Below are 20,535 nucleotides of genomic sequence, written 5' to 3' on the forward strand. Positions count from 1 at the left end.
TTAGATACAGTGGCAGCATGTTGCCAGTCTCTAGTCTGTTTTTCAGATCTAAGTGTCTTCCCATTGACCTAACCAGACACACACATACACACACACACACACACACACACACTTATTTATTTATTTATTTATTTGGCTTGTTTGCCACCCATCTCTTACCTAGAGGCAAGTTGCACAACAATCTGATGAAATAAGAAATAGCTCATAAAATTTTTGCCTTTCAATCATGTTAGTTGCTCTAAAATGTTGCTAACAGACTCCTGGTTTTTGGCTACTGTAAAGCTTTCTTCCCACAATGACATTAGTTTGAGTAATTCCATGGAATATAAAATGACAGTAGCAAAGGATACTAGGCCTTCTAATTGCAATTTCAGTATTTTACACAAAATTGGTTTCTTGTTAAACAGTATTGTGACTTTGAATTGGCAGTGAGCTACGATCAGTTAGAAATGAAGTGAAACCACTGTTTTTGTCGTCCAGAAATCCTCACATCTAGAGAGCGAGCAGATGGGAGAAAATAGAATATTTTTTAAGTGCTTGTGGCATATTAAAAGAAAGCTTTGCTACATGGATGAATCAAGCTCGTTTCGTTCAAATCTCAGTTATGAGCAGAATCAAGAAAGGGTTGTGTGATTAAATATTATTAAACAAACGACATCCTTGTCATAATTATTTATTGACCATTGACAGTTATTAACGCTAGTAAAGAAATAGTAATAACTCTTCAGGCCATCCATTTATTTAAAAAACAGCTACTGGTGATTATGAATGAAATTCTGCTCATCACTTTTATTGATTAATGAGGTTTATTATTAATTCTATTATATATAATTTTAAAAAGTAAGGTGGTAAGGAGCAGATAACACATCTAACAGAACAAGTTATATGGAGAAGACTGTTAGCTGGCCTATTTTTACATTCATACCTAAGAATGGAATCCATCTCTTAATATAAAGAACATGAATCAAGAATTGTAATTATTTAAGGACCATTCTTGCTAACAGGGATTACAGTACAATACAAACCTTTATTACACTCATAGCTGTGCATAAGAGGGATATAATACAGACAATTAATTTAAAGAGTATTTCACTTGTTATGAGTAATTTGTATTATGATAGCTTTAGTTAATCATTTATTAACTTTGTTTTTTATTTTTAATATTTTATCCCATTTTATAGATGTAGTTTTTAAAATGTGTTTATCCAGTTCTATATTTTTTAACATGTTTTTTTTTAACTTTGTGTACTAGGTTTTAAAATTATTGTTTTAATAGATCACTTATGCTAGTTTACAATGGTAATAAAGATTTGTATTAAGGAATTAAGCTTCCTTCTCATGTTTATCTATCAGGCCTCAGCAAGGAAAATAGCTGAATTCATCCTCTGAAGAAGGGTGTGTTGCAAATCTCTCTTTCTCTCTCTCTTTTTTTCTTTAAAAGGTTTGATTGCCATTTGTGCAATGGGAGATTGGTTTGGTTTCACAGGATACATCAGAGAAACAAGTTCAGCTGGTTGAATCTGGGAAGGGAAGAAAAAGAGGTGTGGTTTGTGGAGGAGAAAAAATATCCATTGTGAAATCAGTTTGGTGTGAAAGATTAAATGATACACCAAGCAGAAAACTTGGTGAATTTTGACAGGCAAAAGTTGAGCCATTACTTGGAGTCACCTCACTATAACATTTAAAGCATTCAGAGTCTGTTTACATAATAGTCAAGGAAACTAGCTGATACAGACAGATTAACAGAGTTGGAAGGAACCTCGTAGGTCATCTAGTCCAGGGGTCGCCAACCTTTTGGACCTCAGGGACCACCAAACTCATAATTTTAAATCCTGCGGACCACTAATATGAATTTTGACTAATGGTGGCTTGCTGACGTTTTCCCACGGTCTCTGCAGAAAGCAGCAGAGACCCTGGGAAAATCCCCCAAAAAGTCTGCAGGAAAATTCTCCACCCATTTTCCTACCAATCGATCATTCCTTATTTGAGATCACAGGATACCGTCTCCAGCTCTGTTCTCAGGCGGGGAGAGAGAGAGAGAGAGAGAGAGAGACTTTTGGCTTCATACAAGGAAAGCAGCAGAAGTCTTTCTTTCTCTCCCCCAAATTCCACCAGAAATGAGTCTTTGTGGGGATAACATTTCTCTGCAGACCACCAAAATTTTCTCATGGACCACCAGTGGTCCCTGGCTCACTGGTTGGCGACCACTGATCTAGTCCAACCCCCCGCCCAAAGCAGATCCTACACCATTTTTGACAGAGGGCAGACTAGTCTCTTCTTGAAAGCTTCCAGTGATGAAGCTCCCACAACTTCTGAATAAAAGCAGTTCCATTGGTTGATTATGTTTTCTGTCAGAAAATTTCTCCTTATTTCCAGGTTGAATCTCTCCTTGATCAGTTTCCATCCATTATTCCTTGTCTGGCCTTCGGGTGCCTTGATAAGTAGCATGACCCCTTCCTCTCTGTGGCAGCCCCTCAAATATTAGAAAACTGCTATCATGTCTCTTCCGAGCCTTCTCTTCACTAGACTAGCCATGCCCAGTTTCTGCAGCCATTCATCGTATGTTTTAGCCTCCAGTCCACTAATCATCCTGGTTGCTCTTCTCTCCACTTTTTCTAGAGTCTCAACATCTTTTTTATAGTGTGGTGACCAAAACTGGATGCAGTATTCTAGGTGTGGTCTTACTAAGGCTTTATAGAGTAGTATCAGTACCTCACATGATCTTGATTGTATCCCTCTGTTAATGCAATTTAGGATTGCATTGGCTTTTTTGGCTGTCATTGCCCACCATTGGCTCATATTTAATTGGTTGTCCACTAAGTCTCCAAGATCCTTCTCACAGTTACTGCTGTTAAGCCTGGTTTCACTCAGTCTGTGTTTGACAAATGGTGAAAGGATTTCTTTTGCTACTCTCATGGCATGGAATGTCTGGATTAAGGACCTTTTCAACCCTCCATTCATTACAAAAGCAGTAATCCAGTGGTTCTTGGTATAACTAAGGAAAAGATAACAAGATGGTAATAACTAGTTTTAGATTTTAGATTGGAGAACATCTTTCAAAATTGAAAGATTAATTGTACAGTGCAAAAAATGTTTTTTTGTTGCTTTCAAGAGCAGAACTCAGTGGGCAGCATAAATATGGGTGACTCTGGAAGTTTCTAAAAGTAGGACCCAATGCAGGTGATACTAAGCTGGCAGGAATAGCTAACACCCAAGAAGACAGGTTCAAGATCCGGATGGATCTTGACAGACTAGAACACTGGGCCAAATCTAACAAAATGAAATTCAATGTAGAGAAAAATAAAGTCCTACACTTAGGCAAGAAAAACCAAAAATATACATATAGACTGGGTGAAACCAGGCTCAAAAGCAGTAACTTGCTATTGAGCCTGGTTTCTTGATTGCGAGGGATCTTGGAGTCAGCCAAAAAAGCTAATGCAATCCTAAATTTCATTAACAGAGGGATACTATCAAGATCACGAATAGTATTCCTCTAGATTCACCCCACACAGGAACCAGCTCAAAAACCCATGAGTCTAATTCTCCCAGGAACACCCATCAGTTTTGAAGTCAAAAGACAAGTCTACGATCCGAACACAAAGCACCAAACCCAAAGGTTTAAGGTGATCTTTTCTTTTATATACACTGAGAGCATTTGCACCAAGACAAATTCCTTGTGTGTCCAACGACACTTGGCCAATAAAGAATTCTATTCTATTCTATTCTTTCTCTTCCTCACCTTCCTTCCTCTTTTTGTATTCTTTAATTGCATCTTTTTTGTGTTTACTTCTAACTATCTGCCCGCTTTTTGTTCCTTATGGTCTTCATACTCTTTCTAAAGCCGTATATTTTGTATTGTTTGGGAACTAAGCTAAACTACATTTGCTATGAGATGTGTAAAAACAATAAATCTCCTCTTTTGAAATAAACAAGTGTGGACTTTTTTTACCCAGGGTAAAACCCATGTGATCATAACATATTTTTTGAGCAACAAATCCTGTTATTGGCATCGTTGGTTCTTCTGGCATTCCGCAAGATTTGGCGGTTCCCCACTACGATCATCCTGCTTTAATCATTTCCTCATGTGCCACAGTCCTGCTGTAAACTACTTATCCAGCAATAATTAGCTTTGGGAAGGAATTCCTGCTGACACCAGCAAAATCTTTCTTCCTCTGGCTAATAACAGTCTGGGTAGCATACACATTTCTGAAAGGATTATAGTGGATAGGGAAAAAAGTAGTCTAACCCAACATGCCTTGCTCCTAATCTTGTTCATTTCCTTTCCACTGCATCCTTTTAAAAAGTGCATGTAAAATTTTCACATACAATTAATATTGCATACAGTTTGGCCCCGGACATTTTTCTAGGAATCATTTCATTACCTTTCTTACAGTAGCCATTCAGCCTTTTTATTAGATTTTCTGTGTAGTTTGACTTCCCCTGATTTTACTTGCCTTTCATGGGATATCCAAATGTCAGCTAATTTCTGGAATCCTGAAACCATGTTACATTACAGCATCACAGTGCCTGTCTTCGTTTAAATATCCTGGAAGGAACAGGGAAATTTGTGTATCTATGGGGCGGGGGGCTCAGTGGCTAAGACGTTAAGCTTGTCGATCAGAAAGGTTGGCGGTTCGAATCCCTAGCACCACGTAACAGAGTGAGCTCCCGTTACTCGTCCCAGTTTCTGCCAATCTAGCAGCTTGAAAGCATGTAAAAATACAAGTAGAAAAACAGGACAACTTTGGTGGGAAGGTAACAGCATTCCGTGCACCTTCAGCGTTTAGTCATGCCGGCCACATAACCACGGAGACGTCTTTGGACAGCACTGGCTGTTTGGCCTTGTAACAGAGATGAGCACCACCTCCCTAGAGCTGGAAACGACTAGCACGTATGTGCAAGGGGAACCTTTACCTTAACCTTATGGGGCGGGGGACGGGGGGGGAATAGAATACAATTTCATGACATATTTGTGGATTTGACAATGATGAACTTGTGCTTTGGAGATCAGAAAAAGTATGACTGCAATATTCTGAGGAACATTATAAAGATAACACTCTCTTCTCATTGTGCAGAGTCTGATTGATTTAGGAGTATAAGAATGGGATCATACCAGTGGTGAGATTCAATTTTTTTTACTACCGGTTCTGCGTGCGTGGTTCTGCGTGCGTGGTTCTGCGTGCATGGCAGGGGAAGGATATTGTAAAATCTCCAGTCAGAGGCGGGATTTGCCGGTTTTCTGAACTACTCAAAATTTCCGCTACCGGTTCTCCAGAACTGGTCAGGACCTGCTGAATACCACCTCTGGATCATACTATCCTCCTCCATTTTCAAGTCACTTTTGCCCTTCAATTTTCCAACGTTTTCCTTGTTTTTTCTCCAACAGCATCTGTAATAGCCGAGATTATATTCTACTATCTGTATGTGTTTCTTTCCTTGAATTTACTATCGGAGCAAATAAAACATTGTCAAAGTAAATTTATGGATTAAAATGAAAGGTTCTTAAGAAACCACTGGCACTGTCAATTTGATGTTTTTATCTCCCAGACATCTGTACCGCTACGTAGTTCTTTCTGCAGGTCTACATCTGTGACACACAATTCTTGGCAGTTCATATTGATGGGATTACAACTAAGTATGAAACTGCTTCAGGCATTTTTAGTGAGCTCGAATTTTTAAACAGAAGCTTTTACGTGTATTTTGTTACATGAGCTTAACCTTTTATGTTGAGAAATACCAGAATAGCAGGATCCAGCCCCACAGATTCAGACAGATTAGATAGAAGCCTCTCACTCCCAAACTTGTGTAAAAAAACAGAAATGTACCTTCAAGTGCGGTTGTGTCAGTTTTTACAGAAGCCACTGCAATAACGTTTTCAATGTTGTGTTCCATTTTTTTTAGAATATCCGAATCTTTTCAGTATTTCACAGTTACAGGACATGCTGAATTCTCATTGGACTGTTTTGGATTCTCTATCCCTTTTACAATATGTTTTGATTTTTTTAAAAGTCCATGTTTACGCTTATTCTTCTCCTAATCCTTTTGGCATTTCTTTCTGACTCCTGTCATTATGTAAGAAACTCAGCTAATTTTACTGTGAGCATATAAAGTTGAAGTCCATTAAGATAATTTTTCCATTTACATTTCATTAGTTGTTTAAAAACTTGTATTACATGTGATAGGATATCTTCTATCATATGCATATATATTTTTCTTCTAGTTGTATGGATTGGGGATTTCTTATATACCCACAGGGTCTTTCTTCTCTGTATATGTATATGTTTCTTCAACATATAACTACAAAGATACATTTACAAAAGTGTATGATAGAAAATGATGTACAGGTACTCATCAGCTTATGACCACTAATTCAGTGTCCTTTCAAACTTATGATAGTATTGAAAAAATGGCAGTTACAATGGGTCCTCAGAGTTCTGGGTGTTGTAATGTGCCCACAGTAACATGAGTGTGAACCATGTCCTGCTTCTGGTTTCAAATATACATAATACGTGGGGTGAATATAGAAATTAGCAGTTTACTCAAGGTCAAGGAGGTAATGGCAGACAAGGAATGTAAACCAAAACAGAGTCTCTGAAAAAATAAGCTTACCTGAATGGCTTTGCTTTTAACAGGAACATGCAGAAGAATAGTCCCAACCCAGTCCAAATTTCAAGAGCCATGTCAAGAGTTGTTAGCCAGTCCAAGAGATCAGAATTTCACAAGCAGAAGCCTCACAAATGTTACATAAGACCCAGAGATCAGAAGGTTGATTTCAAGAAGAATCGTAGATCAGGCCTAGCGCTTAAATCATACTGCAGATTTGTGATAATCATAATATTATTCTTATAGTTTCTGAACTTATGTGAGAGCTTTGATGGGAGAAAGACTAAATATATATGTAATGATTATAAATTTATTGTGGAAGTAAGGCGAGTTGGAGTTACAGTTGTGTCCATCAAAATGACTGTTGCCTTAGAACAGAGGTATCAAACTCGATTTCATTGAGGGCCGCATCAGTGTTGTGTTTGACCTCATGGGGGGGCGGGGTGAACGTGGGCAGCTTGATGTCATTTGTGTTGGGGTGCCTGTGGGTGGCCTGAGCGCTCTGCCAGTGAAAACGGGCTCCTGAGTTCCGTTTTCGGCTATGACGGCCTCCTACAACCCTCTGCCAGCGAAAACAGCCCTCCCAAACTCTGTTTTTTTCTGGCAGAGGCACCACAGGCTGGTCCTTTGCTGTTTCCAGGGCAGCCCTGCGGGCCAGATCTAAGCACCCCATGGGCTGGATCCAGCTCTCAGGCCTTGAGTTTGACACCCCTGCCTTAGAGTATAATTTGTCCTACATTTAGTACAAATGATGAATGGAAAGAAAGTACTGAAGCCTTCTTGAACAGGGATTGTCTTGTTTTGCTTTCTCAGATAAAATGCATGTGTCATTAGCTGAAGCCCTGGAAGTTCGGGGTGGACCACTACAGGAAGAAGAAATATGGGCTGTGCTGAATCAAAGTGCTGAAAGCCTTCAAGAGTTACTCCGAAAAGGTAAGGCCTAGATTTTAGCTTTAAGGTGGGTGTGTTGGAGTAAGTCCGCATGGGATGGAAAATAAAGGATAGAAAATTTGAATAAGTGATCCAACGTATGGACATGGTTATGGTTAAGATTAGGGTTCAACTTAACTGTTACCTGCAAAATTTAAATTCCTTCTTAAATGGAGAAGAAATATGCCAGCTACATCCATCATCTCAGTAACTATGTATTAACCAAGATTTGGAATAGAACAAATTCCTCTGACCATGTTGATAGCATTCTTTCTGATTATCTGAGACCTTGTTTTGGCTTTAACTTCATTGATTCCTACCACACATGGTCACTTTACAGGGAGTGCAGCACCTGCATGTCAAAAAGAGGGCTTGTTTTTTTTTTGTTTTTTTTTTAATGAAATAGGGAATGTTTAAGGAAGAAGTTTGGATTATCATTTAGGAGACAAGTTCATTTAACTTACCACTGGTTGAAGACCTGAGTATATTAGAGAACATGGAGAAGGTCAAGGGATGAACTAGTAGCTTTTAGTTCCGGCTTTTTAAAAAGGTGCATTGAAAAACAAAAACAAAAACCAAGGTTGTACATTCCCATATAAAGCTTTTGGAAATCTGACATACCGATGACACTTTTTGGAACACTTTCAAGAAGCAAAGCCTAAAGCAACCACACCTCCTTCTTTAAACTTTGTAATGTAAAACGTAGATTCAGAGGTCAAATTCTTGTATTCTTTCTGTCTTCTCCACGCCCCTGCCCAAAACTGAAACCCCATAACTTCATCATCTTCTATCTGAATGTAGAGGTGAAACGTTGAGGAATCTGTTCCTTGTGCATATAAACACAACTGTGAACATTAGAGCAGAGTAGAGCAGAGCAGAGCAGAACAGAACAGAACAGAACAGAACTCAATTCATTATTGGCTGAGTGTAATTGGATACACAAGGAATTTGTCTCTGGTGCATAAGCTCTCAGTGTACATACAAGCAACATAAATTTTGTTTTGTGAACTGAGCAAATATACAAAATTAATTTCCAGTTGAAAGTTTTATTCCTCATTTTTTTAAACTTTATGCTAATTTCTCTATTAAAAGTTGGCATTGTGCTGGCTATTGTACCTGCTTTGGAAGGAAAGTTTGGAAGGAAAGTTTTGGAAGGAAATCAACTGCCTCGATCTCATCTTCTGCAATAGTTTGAATTTAATTTACGGAATATAAACTAAAGAACCCTTTTCCAGTAGTGACCACAATATGATTGACTTTTGTCTCAACATACGTCCACACAAAAATCACCACAATGATGTAATCCCCAATTGTAACTTCAAAAAAGGCAACTATGATCTTATAGACAACGACCTCTCATCCCTTGATTGGCAATCTCTATTCACTGGATGCAATACCGTTGAAGACCATTACAACATATTTTTACTTGAAGTCAAAAGAGTCATCAAACTATATGTTCCAACAACAACTCCCAAAACAAAACAAAAAAGCAGATTATCCATATCAATAAGGAAACTTCAATCCAAAAAGAGATCACTCTGGCGGAAAAACAAATCTGGTCACGTTGCCAATTTCAAAAACCGATACAAAAATTTATGCCACCAGATAAAGACCGAATGCACCAATTATCACATTAAACAAGAGGAAAACCTTCTAAGCACCAATTCCACCCGTGCTTTTTACAATTTTGTAAACAACAAACTAAAAGACTCAAGGTCCATCCCTCCCTTGATAGGACCTGATGGTAAAGACTGCAACGACGACACCATTAAAGCCAACATCTTTAACACATTCTTCGGCTCAGTATTTGTAAACAGCAATGGATCATGCCCAGTATTTCCTAGCTGAACCACAGAAAAAAGGGAGACCCAAGCCTAGTTGAAAATTACAGGCCAATCTCCTTATGCTGCGTCACCTGTAAAGTCATGGAATCAATTATTAACCAATCCATCATCCTCCACTTAGAGACAAACAACCTACTCTCCAATAAACAATTTGGTTTCAGAAAAAAAACTATCCTGTAATCTGCAACTCTTACACTGCAAAAACATATGGACGACACAACTCGACCAAGGCAAAGCAATAGACGCAATCTACATAGACTTCTGTAAAGCCTTTGATTCAGTGGTACACGACAAACTACTCCTAAAAATAAAATCCTATGGTATCTCTGGACAACTGAATAACTGGATAGAAGCATTCCTGTCAAACAGACAACAAATGGTCAAAATCGGGAGCGTCCTATCAAATCCAGTACCTGTCAATAGTGGTGTCCCCAGGGCAGTGTTCTAGGACCAACTCTCTTCATACTCTCTACATAAACGACCTCTGTGATCATATTAAGAGCAATTGCGTTCTCTTCGCTGATGATGTAAAGCTGTTCAATACCACAGACAATACTGCTACCCTACAAAAAGATCTTGACTATGTATCTGAATGGTCAAACAAATGGCAACTTCAAATCTCAACAAATAAATGCTCTGTCCTACATATTGGCAAAAAAAATCAGAAAATAAAATACAAGCTGAATAGCCAAGATCTTGTTGATGACCCAAGCTCTGTAAAGGACCTTGGAATACTCACCTCTAATGATCTAAGTGCTAGAGCCCACTGCAACTACATAGCCAAAAAGGCATTAAGAGTTGTTAACCTAATCCTACGTAGCTTTTTCTCTGGTAATATCACACTACTAACCAGAGCATACAAAACATTTGCTAGACCAATACTCAAATACAGTTCATCAGTCTGGAACCCTCATTACGTATCTGATATTAACACAATTGAGAAAGTCCAGAAATATTTCACAAGAAGAGTTCTCCACTCTTCTACTCGTTGTAGAATACCTTATGCCACCAGACTTGAAATTCTAGAACTTGAAAACCTTGAATTACGCCGTCTTCGGTCTGACTTAAACATGGTATATAAAATCATACATTGCAATGTCCTACCTGTCAATGAATACTTCAGCTTCAACCATAACAACACAAGAGCACACAATAGATACAAACTCAAAGTAAACCGCACCAAACTTGATTGCAGGAAATACGACTTCAGCAATAGAGTGGTCAATGTCTGGAATACTCTACCCGACTCTGTAGTCTCTTCCCCAAACCCCAAAAACTTTAACCTTAGACTGTCTACTATTGACCTCACCCCTTTCCTAAGAGGTCTGTAGGGGCGTGCATAAAGCGCACCAACGTGCCTACCGTCCCTGTCCTATTGTTTCTCTTATTCTTTTATTTTTCTTATATGTACCCATTTCATGTATTCACAACTATGTATACACTTATACTTATTATCTTGTAAACAATTGGCAAATCAAATAAATAAATAAATAAATAAAAATAATATTTAGAAATATTTCTCTAGGCTGTAGCGAGGAGAGGTAGAGTAATCATATTGTATAACACAGAGGTCCCGACCTTTCCTGCCTGGCAGAGGGGAGGGGAGGTGGGATGGTTCTGTTACCTGACATTTCCTTTGAAATTCCCCCTCTGATAAGATCCAGCAGGAATGACATGTTCCAGATCCTCTCAATTAAGCAATGTCATTTTAAGGATCAGGTGATGTGCCATCCCTGTTGCTGCATTGCCCTAGGGATTAGCATTTCCCCCGGAGATTCAGAGGCCCTGACTTTCATAAAACCCTGAAGACCTGGTTTTCTTCCAGGCACTGGGTCAATTGGTTTTGTGAATCTGATTGGATTGTTTTTTAGGATTGCTGAATTGCCTCTGACATAATTGTTTTATGCCTTAATATATATTTCAATAGGGTTTTTTTTTTAATCGTGTTATTTCGGTTTATCCTTACGCCATCCTGAGTTGGAAATCAAAAGGCTGGCTATATTCAGTAAATAGATTAAATAAATAAATAGCCAAGTGCACCTCAAAGTTATCTTTCTCTAGGAGAATTTCATACAATTCCGATTTGATTTGTCTCAAGCTTTGTTGCTTTGCTTCCTAAATCCAGAATTTTCAACACCCAAAGCAGTATTCGATTGACAGGAATGTCTCTTGAGTAGATATGCCAAGATTTAATATGTAGTGCACATGAGTAAATTCAGAGTATAGGCCACAAATCCTTTCCTTAAAACTTTTAAATGGCTCTCAGAGAAGTTATTTTCATCATAGTTTGGACATATACGCTTAGAGATCTCTAGCAGGCATCATTATTTGTAGCAAATAAGGTGATGGGCCAACTTCTTCAGGTGTTTCTGAGACCTGCTCTTGAGTTAATAAAACAGTTGCTTATTGCTCTCTTCAAAGATTCAAGAGATAAGAATAAAATCAGTCCTGGCTCTTGGTATGGTTCACAGGCAGCACCTCACAACACTGAGATTTTGACATATTTGATGTTCATAATTATAGTTATGGCTTCTTGCCCAGTATTGATGGTTTATGTCAAATTGAATTGATTTGTCCCTTTTTCACTGAGATGAAGCTAGATGTTTTGCATCTTTTGCTGTTAACAGGAAAACAGTTTTATTGCATGATTGAGTGAAGCAAAATCAGTTATGCCTTTAGTTTTAGAAATTATAAAAGTAGGCCTCTAATTCTTTTTAAATGAGAAAGTGTCTCAGGCATTGATTTTTTTCCCCCGTCCTGGTTGGTGCTCAGCCATGAACCTCTTAAGGTATTTTGGCCATTCAGCTTCTATTCTTTCATCTATAAGTGAGATTTCTAGGTAGCTTCTTTGGAATGACTGCCCGAGATCTTAAATCACCTTTTCCAGCCAGGTGTTTTCCAATTATGATTGACCTCAGAAGTTGTGGGAGCGTCATCACTTGAGACTTTCAAGAAGAGATTGGACTACCATTTGTCAGAAATAGTGCAGAGTCTCCCACTTGGGCGGAGTGGTGGTGGACTAGATGACCTACAAGGTCCCTTCCAATTCTGATTATCTGTTATGATGAAGAATTCCAGCTCTCATAAGGCTTGGAAATGGCTAGAACAGGGGTGCAAACTCAAGGCCCAGGGGCCGGATCTGACCCATGGGGCTGCCCTGGAAACAGCGAAGGACCGGCCCGTGGTGCCTCTGCCAGGAAAAATGGAGCTCAAGAGGGTTGCATGCAACCCTCCTGAGCTTCTTTTTCAGTAGCAGAGTTGCAAGAGGCTGTCGCAACCAAAAACAGAACTCAGGAGTTTAATTTTGCTGGCAGAGCACTCAGGCCACCACAGATGCCCCCGACATGAGTGATGTCGAGGTGGCCGTGCCCACCCTGGACCCCCATGGTCAAACACAACCCTGATGTATCCATCAATGAAATTGAGTTGGACACCCCTGGTCTAGAAACTCTCAACTTCAATTAATATCCAGTCAGTTTTAATTAATTAGCATATTTGGAGATTGAACAATCTTCCTTAACCACCCTGTGGACAGACATCATTAATTCAGAAAGGATTATTTTTGGTGGCGCAGTGGTTAGAATGCAGTACTGCGGGCTACTTCTGCTGCCTGCCAGCAATTCAATTCTAACCAGCTCAAGGGTGACTCAGCCTTCCATCCTTCCGAGGTGGGTAAAATGAGGACTCAGATTGTTGGGGGCAATAGGCCGACTCTGTAAACTGCTTAGAGAGGGCCGTAAAGCACTGTGAAGTGGTATATAAATCTAATTGCTCTTGCTGTTATTATAAGGGTGCCCTCAGGGAAGGCAACTTCAAAATGGCGGGCTCCACTGGGTAGTCAAAAAAAACCCCTCCTCTTTACATCCATGTGATGTTATGAAAGACTGTAGATCTGGTCTTGTGAAACGGGAAGAGAGTAATGCAGTGTTAAAGGAGGGGGAGTGGCAGTTGTGAAAAAGTAAAAAGTGTGAGAAAGGAACTCAAATCTATCCCCGACGTGTTTCTGTTGGGCATAACATGAAACAGAAAGAAACTTTGACAGGCTTTCAAGGTTCTATAAAAATACAGGTAATCCTTGACTTATGACCATAACTAGGAGTGGAGCTTTCATCATTAAGTGATTCAGTTGGGTAGATCTGAAATGCCTCTCCTGGGTTAATCTTGGTTATTCCTATTTGTAAGTTTCTGCTTTAGCACTTGTCATTCAAAGCATGTAGACTTCATCTTTTATTCTTGTACTGCATGGAGTTGCATGCTGAATCTTGCATTCTTCTACCATCTGAGGTCACAAACAACAAGTATTTCCAGGTCTTTTGCATGTAATGAGTTTCTGTATATGTAGAAAAGTGGCCTTCCCTTTTCATTGAATTTTTAATCATTTCTAAACTGGGTAAGTAAAACATGTTGAAGCTGGTTACTTTATAAAATGGTATCTGTCTCTAAAGTTTGTAAGATCGATTGCAAGATCTGATGGGTATAAAGCTTCAGTCACAGTCCTTTATTCATAGTGAACAAGAAAATCCAATTAAACTGAGACAGTTAAGACTAAAGTAACAATCGTCTAACCCAGTGGTGTCAAACTTGATTTCATTGAGAGCTGCATCAAGGTTGTCTTTCAGGGGTCACCAACCTTTTGGACCTCAGGAACCCCCAAACTCATAATTTTAAATTCCGCGGACCAGAGACCCTGGGAAAATCCCAAAAATAGTCTACAGGAAAATTCTCCACCCCATTTTCCTACCGATCAATCATTCTTTATTTGGGATCGCAGGATACTGTCTCCAGCTCTGTTCTCGGGGAGAGAGAGAGAGACTTTTGGCTTCATGCAAGGAAAGCAGCAGAAGCAGCAGAAGTCCACCAGAATGGTGCAGCCTCTTGGAACAGGATGCCTATCAGGGTCCCAAAGACTCATTTCTGGCAGAGTTTGCGGGAGAGAAAGAAAGACTTTTGCTGCTTTCCTTGCGTGCAGCCAAAAGCAGAAGAAGAAAGAAATGGAAAGAAGCAGCCTGGTGGCCAGGCCAGGTGCATGGGGCGAGTGGGGCAAGTTCCCCCCTCTGTCCTTTCCCCCCTCCCCTCACTATCTTGTGTTGTTCACAATGCAAGCGACGCAAGCCTTGTGTTCCTGCAGGCCATCTGGGTGGCGCAGCCTTATGTTCCCGTGCAGCCTGGATTAATTGCTTTGGGGGTGACATTTCTCTGCGGACCACCAAAATTTTCTCGTGGACCGCCAGTGGTCCCTGGCCCACTGGTTGGTGACCACTGTTGTGTTTGACCTCTGGGGGGGGGGCGTGGGGGCATGGCCAGCTTGACATCACTCGGGGGGCGCCTGTGGTGGCCTGAGCGTTCTGCCAGTGAAAACGGGCTCCTGAGCTCTGTTTTCAGCTGTGATGGCCTCCTGCAACCCTCTGCCCATGAAAACGGAGCTCAGAACGGCCGCACACAACTCTCCCGAGCTCTGTTTTTGCTGACAGAGGCACCACAAGCCATTCCTCTAGTGTTTCCAGGGTGGCTCTATGGGCCAGATCTAAACATCCCATGGGCCAGATTTGGCCTGCGGGCCTTGAGTTTGATACCCATAATCTAACCAATCTGGTGCTTCATGTGTGTTGAATTTCAACTCCCTCTACAGTAGAACCTCTGGTCGCAAATGCTTCCATTCACGACCAAATCGGGTGATGACCAAATTTTTTTACTTCTGATCATGAATGGGTGCTCAAGTGGCGACTAAACAGCCGTGGCAATTTGTCCTTCCACGCCGCACCTTTTCTTTTTCTTTTTTTTACGCACATGAAGTTTCAGTGACAAACAAATTGGGTGACGACTGAATTCATGGAATGGATTATGGTCGTCACCTGAGGTTCTACTGTATTCTGAGGCACATTCAATAATCAAGCATCATCCTGGCTGGAGTTAATGGGGTTTGATATAGCACATCTAGAAGCATCAGATTGGAGAATGCTGCCATAATCCTTTGTTTGAAAGTAAGCCTTATGGATCTCATGGGAATGTATTCTGGGTTATGCCTTGTAAACCCAAAGGAGCTTTTTTCCAAAAGGCAACTGGATTTTCTTGTTTTTTCCCCTTTGAAAACATTTCACTTCTCATCCAAGCAGATTCTTCAGTTATCAACTTGGATGAGAAGTGAAAAGTTATGAACCGAAGAAGCTTCTTGGATGAGGAGTGAAACATTTTTAAGGAAAAAAACCAAGAAAATCCAGTTACCTTTTAGAAAAAGCAGCTTTGGGACAAACTGTGACCTGGGTGATTGAGAATGTCCATAGACAATGCCTTGCAAAGTATAGTAAATATAGAGGCTGAACTGGAAATTGCTTGCTACTTGAAGCTAAGTAAGTGTGGATCTGATCAGTCCTTTGGAAAGAAGATCAGCAGAAATCCTGATAAAATTAAGAATAAAAGCATAATAATTAATACGTTCATAAAAACATGCAGTGCAGTGTTCAGGAATGGGTAGTGTTGGAAAAATTACAGGAAACATTTAGCTTAGTAGCATTAATATTATAATCTATTTATAATATTACTTAGAATAAGGAGATAAAGGTAATCTTATGTTGGCCACTAGTAACCATCAAACAGATCTTTTAGGAATTGAAAAGTTTCCTCTGTTCATTAGGTTCATATAATTGCTGGTATCAACAACATAGTCAAATGATATTGCATATCTAACCATTAGTCACAAACTACAGTATATATTTTTGTGACATTTTGAGTGATATCAAATCAGTGCATAATCATTACAGTTGAAGTTTTTACAATTAGATAGAAGATACTAGGGCCATGATGGCGAACCTATGGCATGCGTACCAGAAGTGGCACACAGTACCCTCTCTCCGGGCACGCCAGCCATCGCCCGTTGCTCTTCCGGGTTCCAGTGCTCCCGCCCACGGGCACCCGAGAGCTGGTCTTCCAGTTTCCGGTGCTCCCCTGTGCTTGCACATGCTCCCGTTTTGGCACTTGGTGCCGAAAAGATTTGCCAACACTGTACTAGGATATTTTTCCTCTCATGAAAAATAAGATTCTGTCCTATATACTACATATCTAGTAGAGCAGAGAGATTTGGGCAACCAAGATCTAATTAAGGAATGGAATAATAAAATAGAGTTGGTCATGTTTTATTCAAGTTTTATTTTATTTTTTAGCTCAAATGATCTAGTTTGGATTGTTTCAAAGTTTATTTCTTTGGGATGAGTCCAATCTCAACTCAGTAAACAATCTAGTACATTTAAATGTGTATCAAGATGCACAATTGCCTTTAGCAGTGGGCAGATGATGAATTACCCTTGGCCATAAGGAAGCTAACAATAATGGCATAATTTTGGTATATAAATCATATTTGCAATTCTCTCAATTAAAAATACATTGGTAAAATAGTTAAATGATACCAAACTTGTTGAAAACTTTTCAGTCAAACAAACCAACTTAAATTAAGTTCTGTCAGTATTTCTAATGAATAGATATATGAAGTTAGATATGAATGGGGAAAAGAAAGATATGAATCTATGAAAATATATGATGAAAACTATTGGAGAACCACTATCTCAGAGGGCTCAAGCGGGAAATTAGTCTGGAATCATTATATAAATACAAGAGGGTTGACACCCACCCCAATGCCTTTGAACCTTATTAAGTCTTTCTCAGGCAAAAGTCTGAGGAGATTCCTGTACAATAGGCATAGAACAATAAAGTAGCAAATCCAGCGTATCCAATGGGTAGGAGCTATTTTGCTTTTTTTCTGCTGGAAAACCTGTTACCCAATTAGATATTTGTAGCAACTACAGCTTTTTTTTGCACCTTCCCACCCACTCAGCCTCTTATGGAGACAACAGCTAAGGATTGTAGTCTATTGATCTGATGAACTCTCTATGTGTTTTGATTACGTGCCTTCAAATTGGTGTAAATTTTTAGTACCCAAGCAATTTTCTCCAGGATAAATACTGCATGTACTTAAGCCATTGTAAATGAATTTACTTATAAATGACACACCACAACCTTTCTCATCATTATTAATTGCACTATCATTTCAATAGTAAACATAATCCTCCTCCTCCTCTTCTCCTCCTCCTCCTCCTCTTCTTCTTCCTCCTCCTCCTCCTCCTCCTCCTCCTCCTCCTCCTCCTTCTTCTTCTTCTTCTTCTTCTCTTCTTCTTCTTCTTCTTCTTCTTCTTCTTCTTCTTCTTCTTCTTCTTCTTCTCCTCTTCTTCTTCTTCTTCTTCTTCTTCTTCTTCTTCTTCTTCTTCTTCTTCTTCTTCTCCTCCTCCTTCTTCTTCTTCTCCTCCTCCTCCTCCTCCTCCTCCTCCTCCTCCTCCTCTTCTTCTCTTCTCTTCTTCTCTTCTCCTCTTCTTCTTCTTCTTCTTCCTTCTTCCTCCTCCTCCTCTCCTCTTCTTCTTCCTCCTCCTCCTCTTCTCTTTCCTCCTCCTCTTCTTCTTCCTCCTCCTCCTCTTCCTCCTGCTCCTCCTTCTCCTCTTCTTTTTTCCCCCAGAATAGCATTTCAGAATAGCAGTGTATTGCTTCTATAAAAGAGACTATTTAAAAACAAAACAAAGGAAACCAAGCTGCCTAGTTTTGGTTTCTGCCATTCTACTCTTATGTTCTTTTGACCAAGCAGCATAGTTCTAGATATAGGTCATCAATCTGCCGAAAATGATACAGAACTGACCAGCTGCCATATAAAAAAATAAAATCCAGTGGTCCTGGAAAGAAGTTTAAAACGTTCTCTTTTTGGGGGGGTGGGGGGGGGGAAGGCTTGAACATTAGAGGTGGGGAGAGAGAAAAGGAATTGAGATTTGTTCCACTTTAAGATGAGATCTTCCTGAGAAACAAAAGTGGGACTCTCTTTGTGGACGAAAGAGTTGTTGTTTTTTATGATTGGGAGAATCCAAATGGCAAAGCATTCATCTTGACCTCAGACACTTCTGAGGGTGTGGTGAGGCAAAGTACAAAAAAACCCAACCAGATGGTTTTTCAGACATATTACAAAAGAAACATCCAATGCTTAATAAGGCTTAGCTGGGTTAAAAAGCACCACTGTCTTGTCGTGTCTGTAACCGTAATAGGGAAAAGGAACAGTGGGGTGGTTCTTCCAAGGGAGAGTCTGGGGAAGAAACTCAGCTCTGGACAAGAGGCCAGGAAATGGAGGAGGAGACGAGAATCTGGCAGGAAAATACCAGTGCTGGGCCAGGAACATAAACTATGGTTATGGCAACTTGCAAATCATTCCTTTGTTTGAGATTGCTTATTAGTTTATTAGCCCAGAATGAATTTGCTGATGGGAGATTATAGTTGGAACATAACCTTTTTTTTTATTTAGTTAACAAAAATTGGAGAAGATCCCTTGTGTGTGTTTTCTCTCTCTTTCTTTCTCTCTCTCGCCCACTCCTTCTCCCTCTCCCTTCTTCCCTCTCTCTCTCTTTCTCTCTCTCTCTCACACACACACAAACGCTAAGGCAAGGAAGCTTGTGGGATACAAATATTTGTGTACCCCGTAGAGATTTCTGAGCTTTTGAAAAAGTAGGTGGTAAGGCCTCTTCATATAAATGAGTAAGAAATATGTGTTTCAGTGCTTCGCCGTAGCGAATGGAGACCAATAATGCCCACAGAAGGCTCTATCCAAGTTTGTTCTCCTATCCGGTAACTTTCTCTATATACGAGAATGTTCACTTTGCTGATTATGCCTTGATTTCATGCAAGTCTCCATCTCAGACTCCGTATGAGTAAATTATGAAAGAGTTGGTTTTCATGCTACTTCCCCCGCCTTGTCTTTCACATTTTTCCTATTAAGATTCTTTGTAGTTGTTTCTCAAAAAACTTGGCACTCGGTTGTGTTTATTTGGCTGATTTTAGTTTGGCAAGCAGAAGAAACCTCACAGTGCAACTGCTGGATCTCTGAATCCCCAAAAGCTTTTGTTGTCTTTGTTGTTTCTGCCAGGTGTATTTAAAAAACAAAACCAAATCCACGTCTGTATGCAGTTTTTCGTAGCCTTTAAAATATTTTCCTCCAGTATGTCTTGCAGATACTGGTTTCGTGTACCCTTTTTCTTTTTAGATGAATGGCCATGGTCCAGTCAAAGTGCTATAATGCCATTTTCAACACAGTTTTGACATATGCTTATGGAGGGGCAGAACAGACCCTAAGTGCATTACGGCAAAGAGTTTATTTTATTTTGTGGCCTCCCTTTGTTGCTTCACAATCATCTCTGCATTTGCTGAGTAGGCTCGGGTCCAAACCATCCTCAAATTTGAAGAAATGTTTACAGGGGAAAACAGAATACTTTTAACATACTTTGCGGATTTACTTAGATGCCCCTTTTACAAACTATCATCCCAAAGGCCTAGAATTCTATAACCTTTCCATCTCTGCTTGTTCGAGAGAACAAAGGGACTTCATTAGTGTGTGTGTGTGTGTGTGTGTGTGTGTGTATTGACAATAATTGAGTCAAGCAGGCATAGACTTTCCTGTAGTGGGCCCATTTGAAATTTGGAAGCATATATGAACTGGCAAGTCATTTTTGTGAACAAAGATGGTATGCAGGACTGGAATTTGTTTTTTGCTGTGTGTTGTCGTATGTTTTAAATAAAAATAAAATGAAAAAAAAAACAGTTACATATTAGGTTGAGTTGGATGAGTGAGGGCACTGGATGATTCTTTTTGGTAGCCCCTGTAGAAAACTTATTTGATTTCAGGAGTAGGTTTCAATTTATTAAATTATGTTACGGATGCACCTTTTGATGATTAGTACTGTCCTGAAAAGACAACTTGGGCCATAAAATCTAGCCAAATATATAGACAAGCCTGAGTTTGCCAAAAAAACAAATTGAGGTTTGAGGCTATTTGATTCTCTTTGGCGTTTACCCTAATGTTAAATTGTACTTTCACACGGTGTTAGAAATATCAAATGTGTAGCAAGTCCTTTCACGTGAAAAGAACATTTTAAAAACACTGGTCTTATTTGTTTGCTTCAGGGTTCAATTTCATTGAGGGCCATATCAGGGATGTGTTTGACCTCGGAGAGCCGGAGTGGGCGTGGCCAGCATGACATCATTTGTGTCAATGGGCGACTGTGCTGGCCCGAGTGCTCTGCCAGCAAAAACGGGCTCCCGAGCTCCATTTTCGGCTGCAACAGCCTCCTGCAGCCCTCTGCCA

General features: G+C 39.8%; 1 protein-coding gene across 11 annotated transcripts in view; it reads left to right on the forward strand.

Annotated features, from left to right (window-relative positions):
- The window catches only part of PTPN13 (protein tyrosine phosphatase non-receptor type 13), a 193,274-nt gene that overhangs the window by 42,889 nt on the left and 129,850 nt on the right, over window positions 1-20,535 (forward strand). For all 11 annotated transcript variants that reach the window (XM_087962816.1, XM_087962818.1, XM_087962817.1 and 8 more), the window contains exon 2: window positions 7,417-7,536. In XM_087962816.1, coding sequence (XP_087818942.1) covers window positions 7,422-7,536 — 115 coding nt within the window. In that variant the 5' untranslated portion in view covers window positions 7,417-7,421. The remainder of the gene's footprint in view (window positions 1-7,416; window positions 7,537-20,535) is intronic.

The sequence above is a fragment of the Notechis scutatus genome, chromosome 4 (assembly GCF_049901735.1).
Source record: "Notechis scutatus isolate UNSWTSFEM ecotype Mainland chromosome 4, rNotScu1.2, whole genome shotgun sequence".
NCBI classification, from domain to species: domain Eukaryota; kingdom Metazoa; phylum Chordata; class Lepidosauria; order Squamata; family Elapidae; genus Notechis; species Notechis scutatus.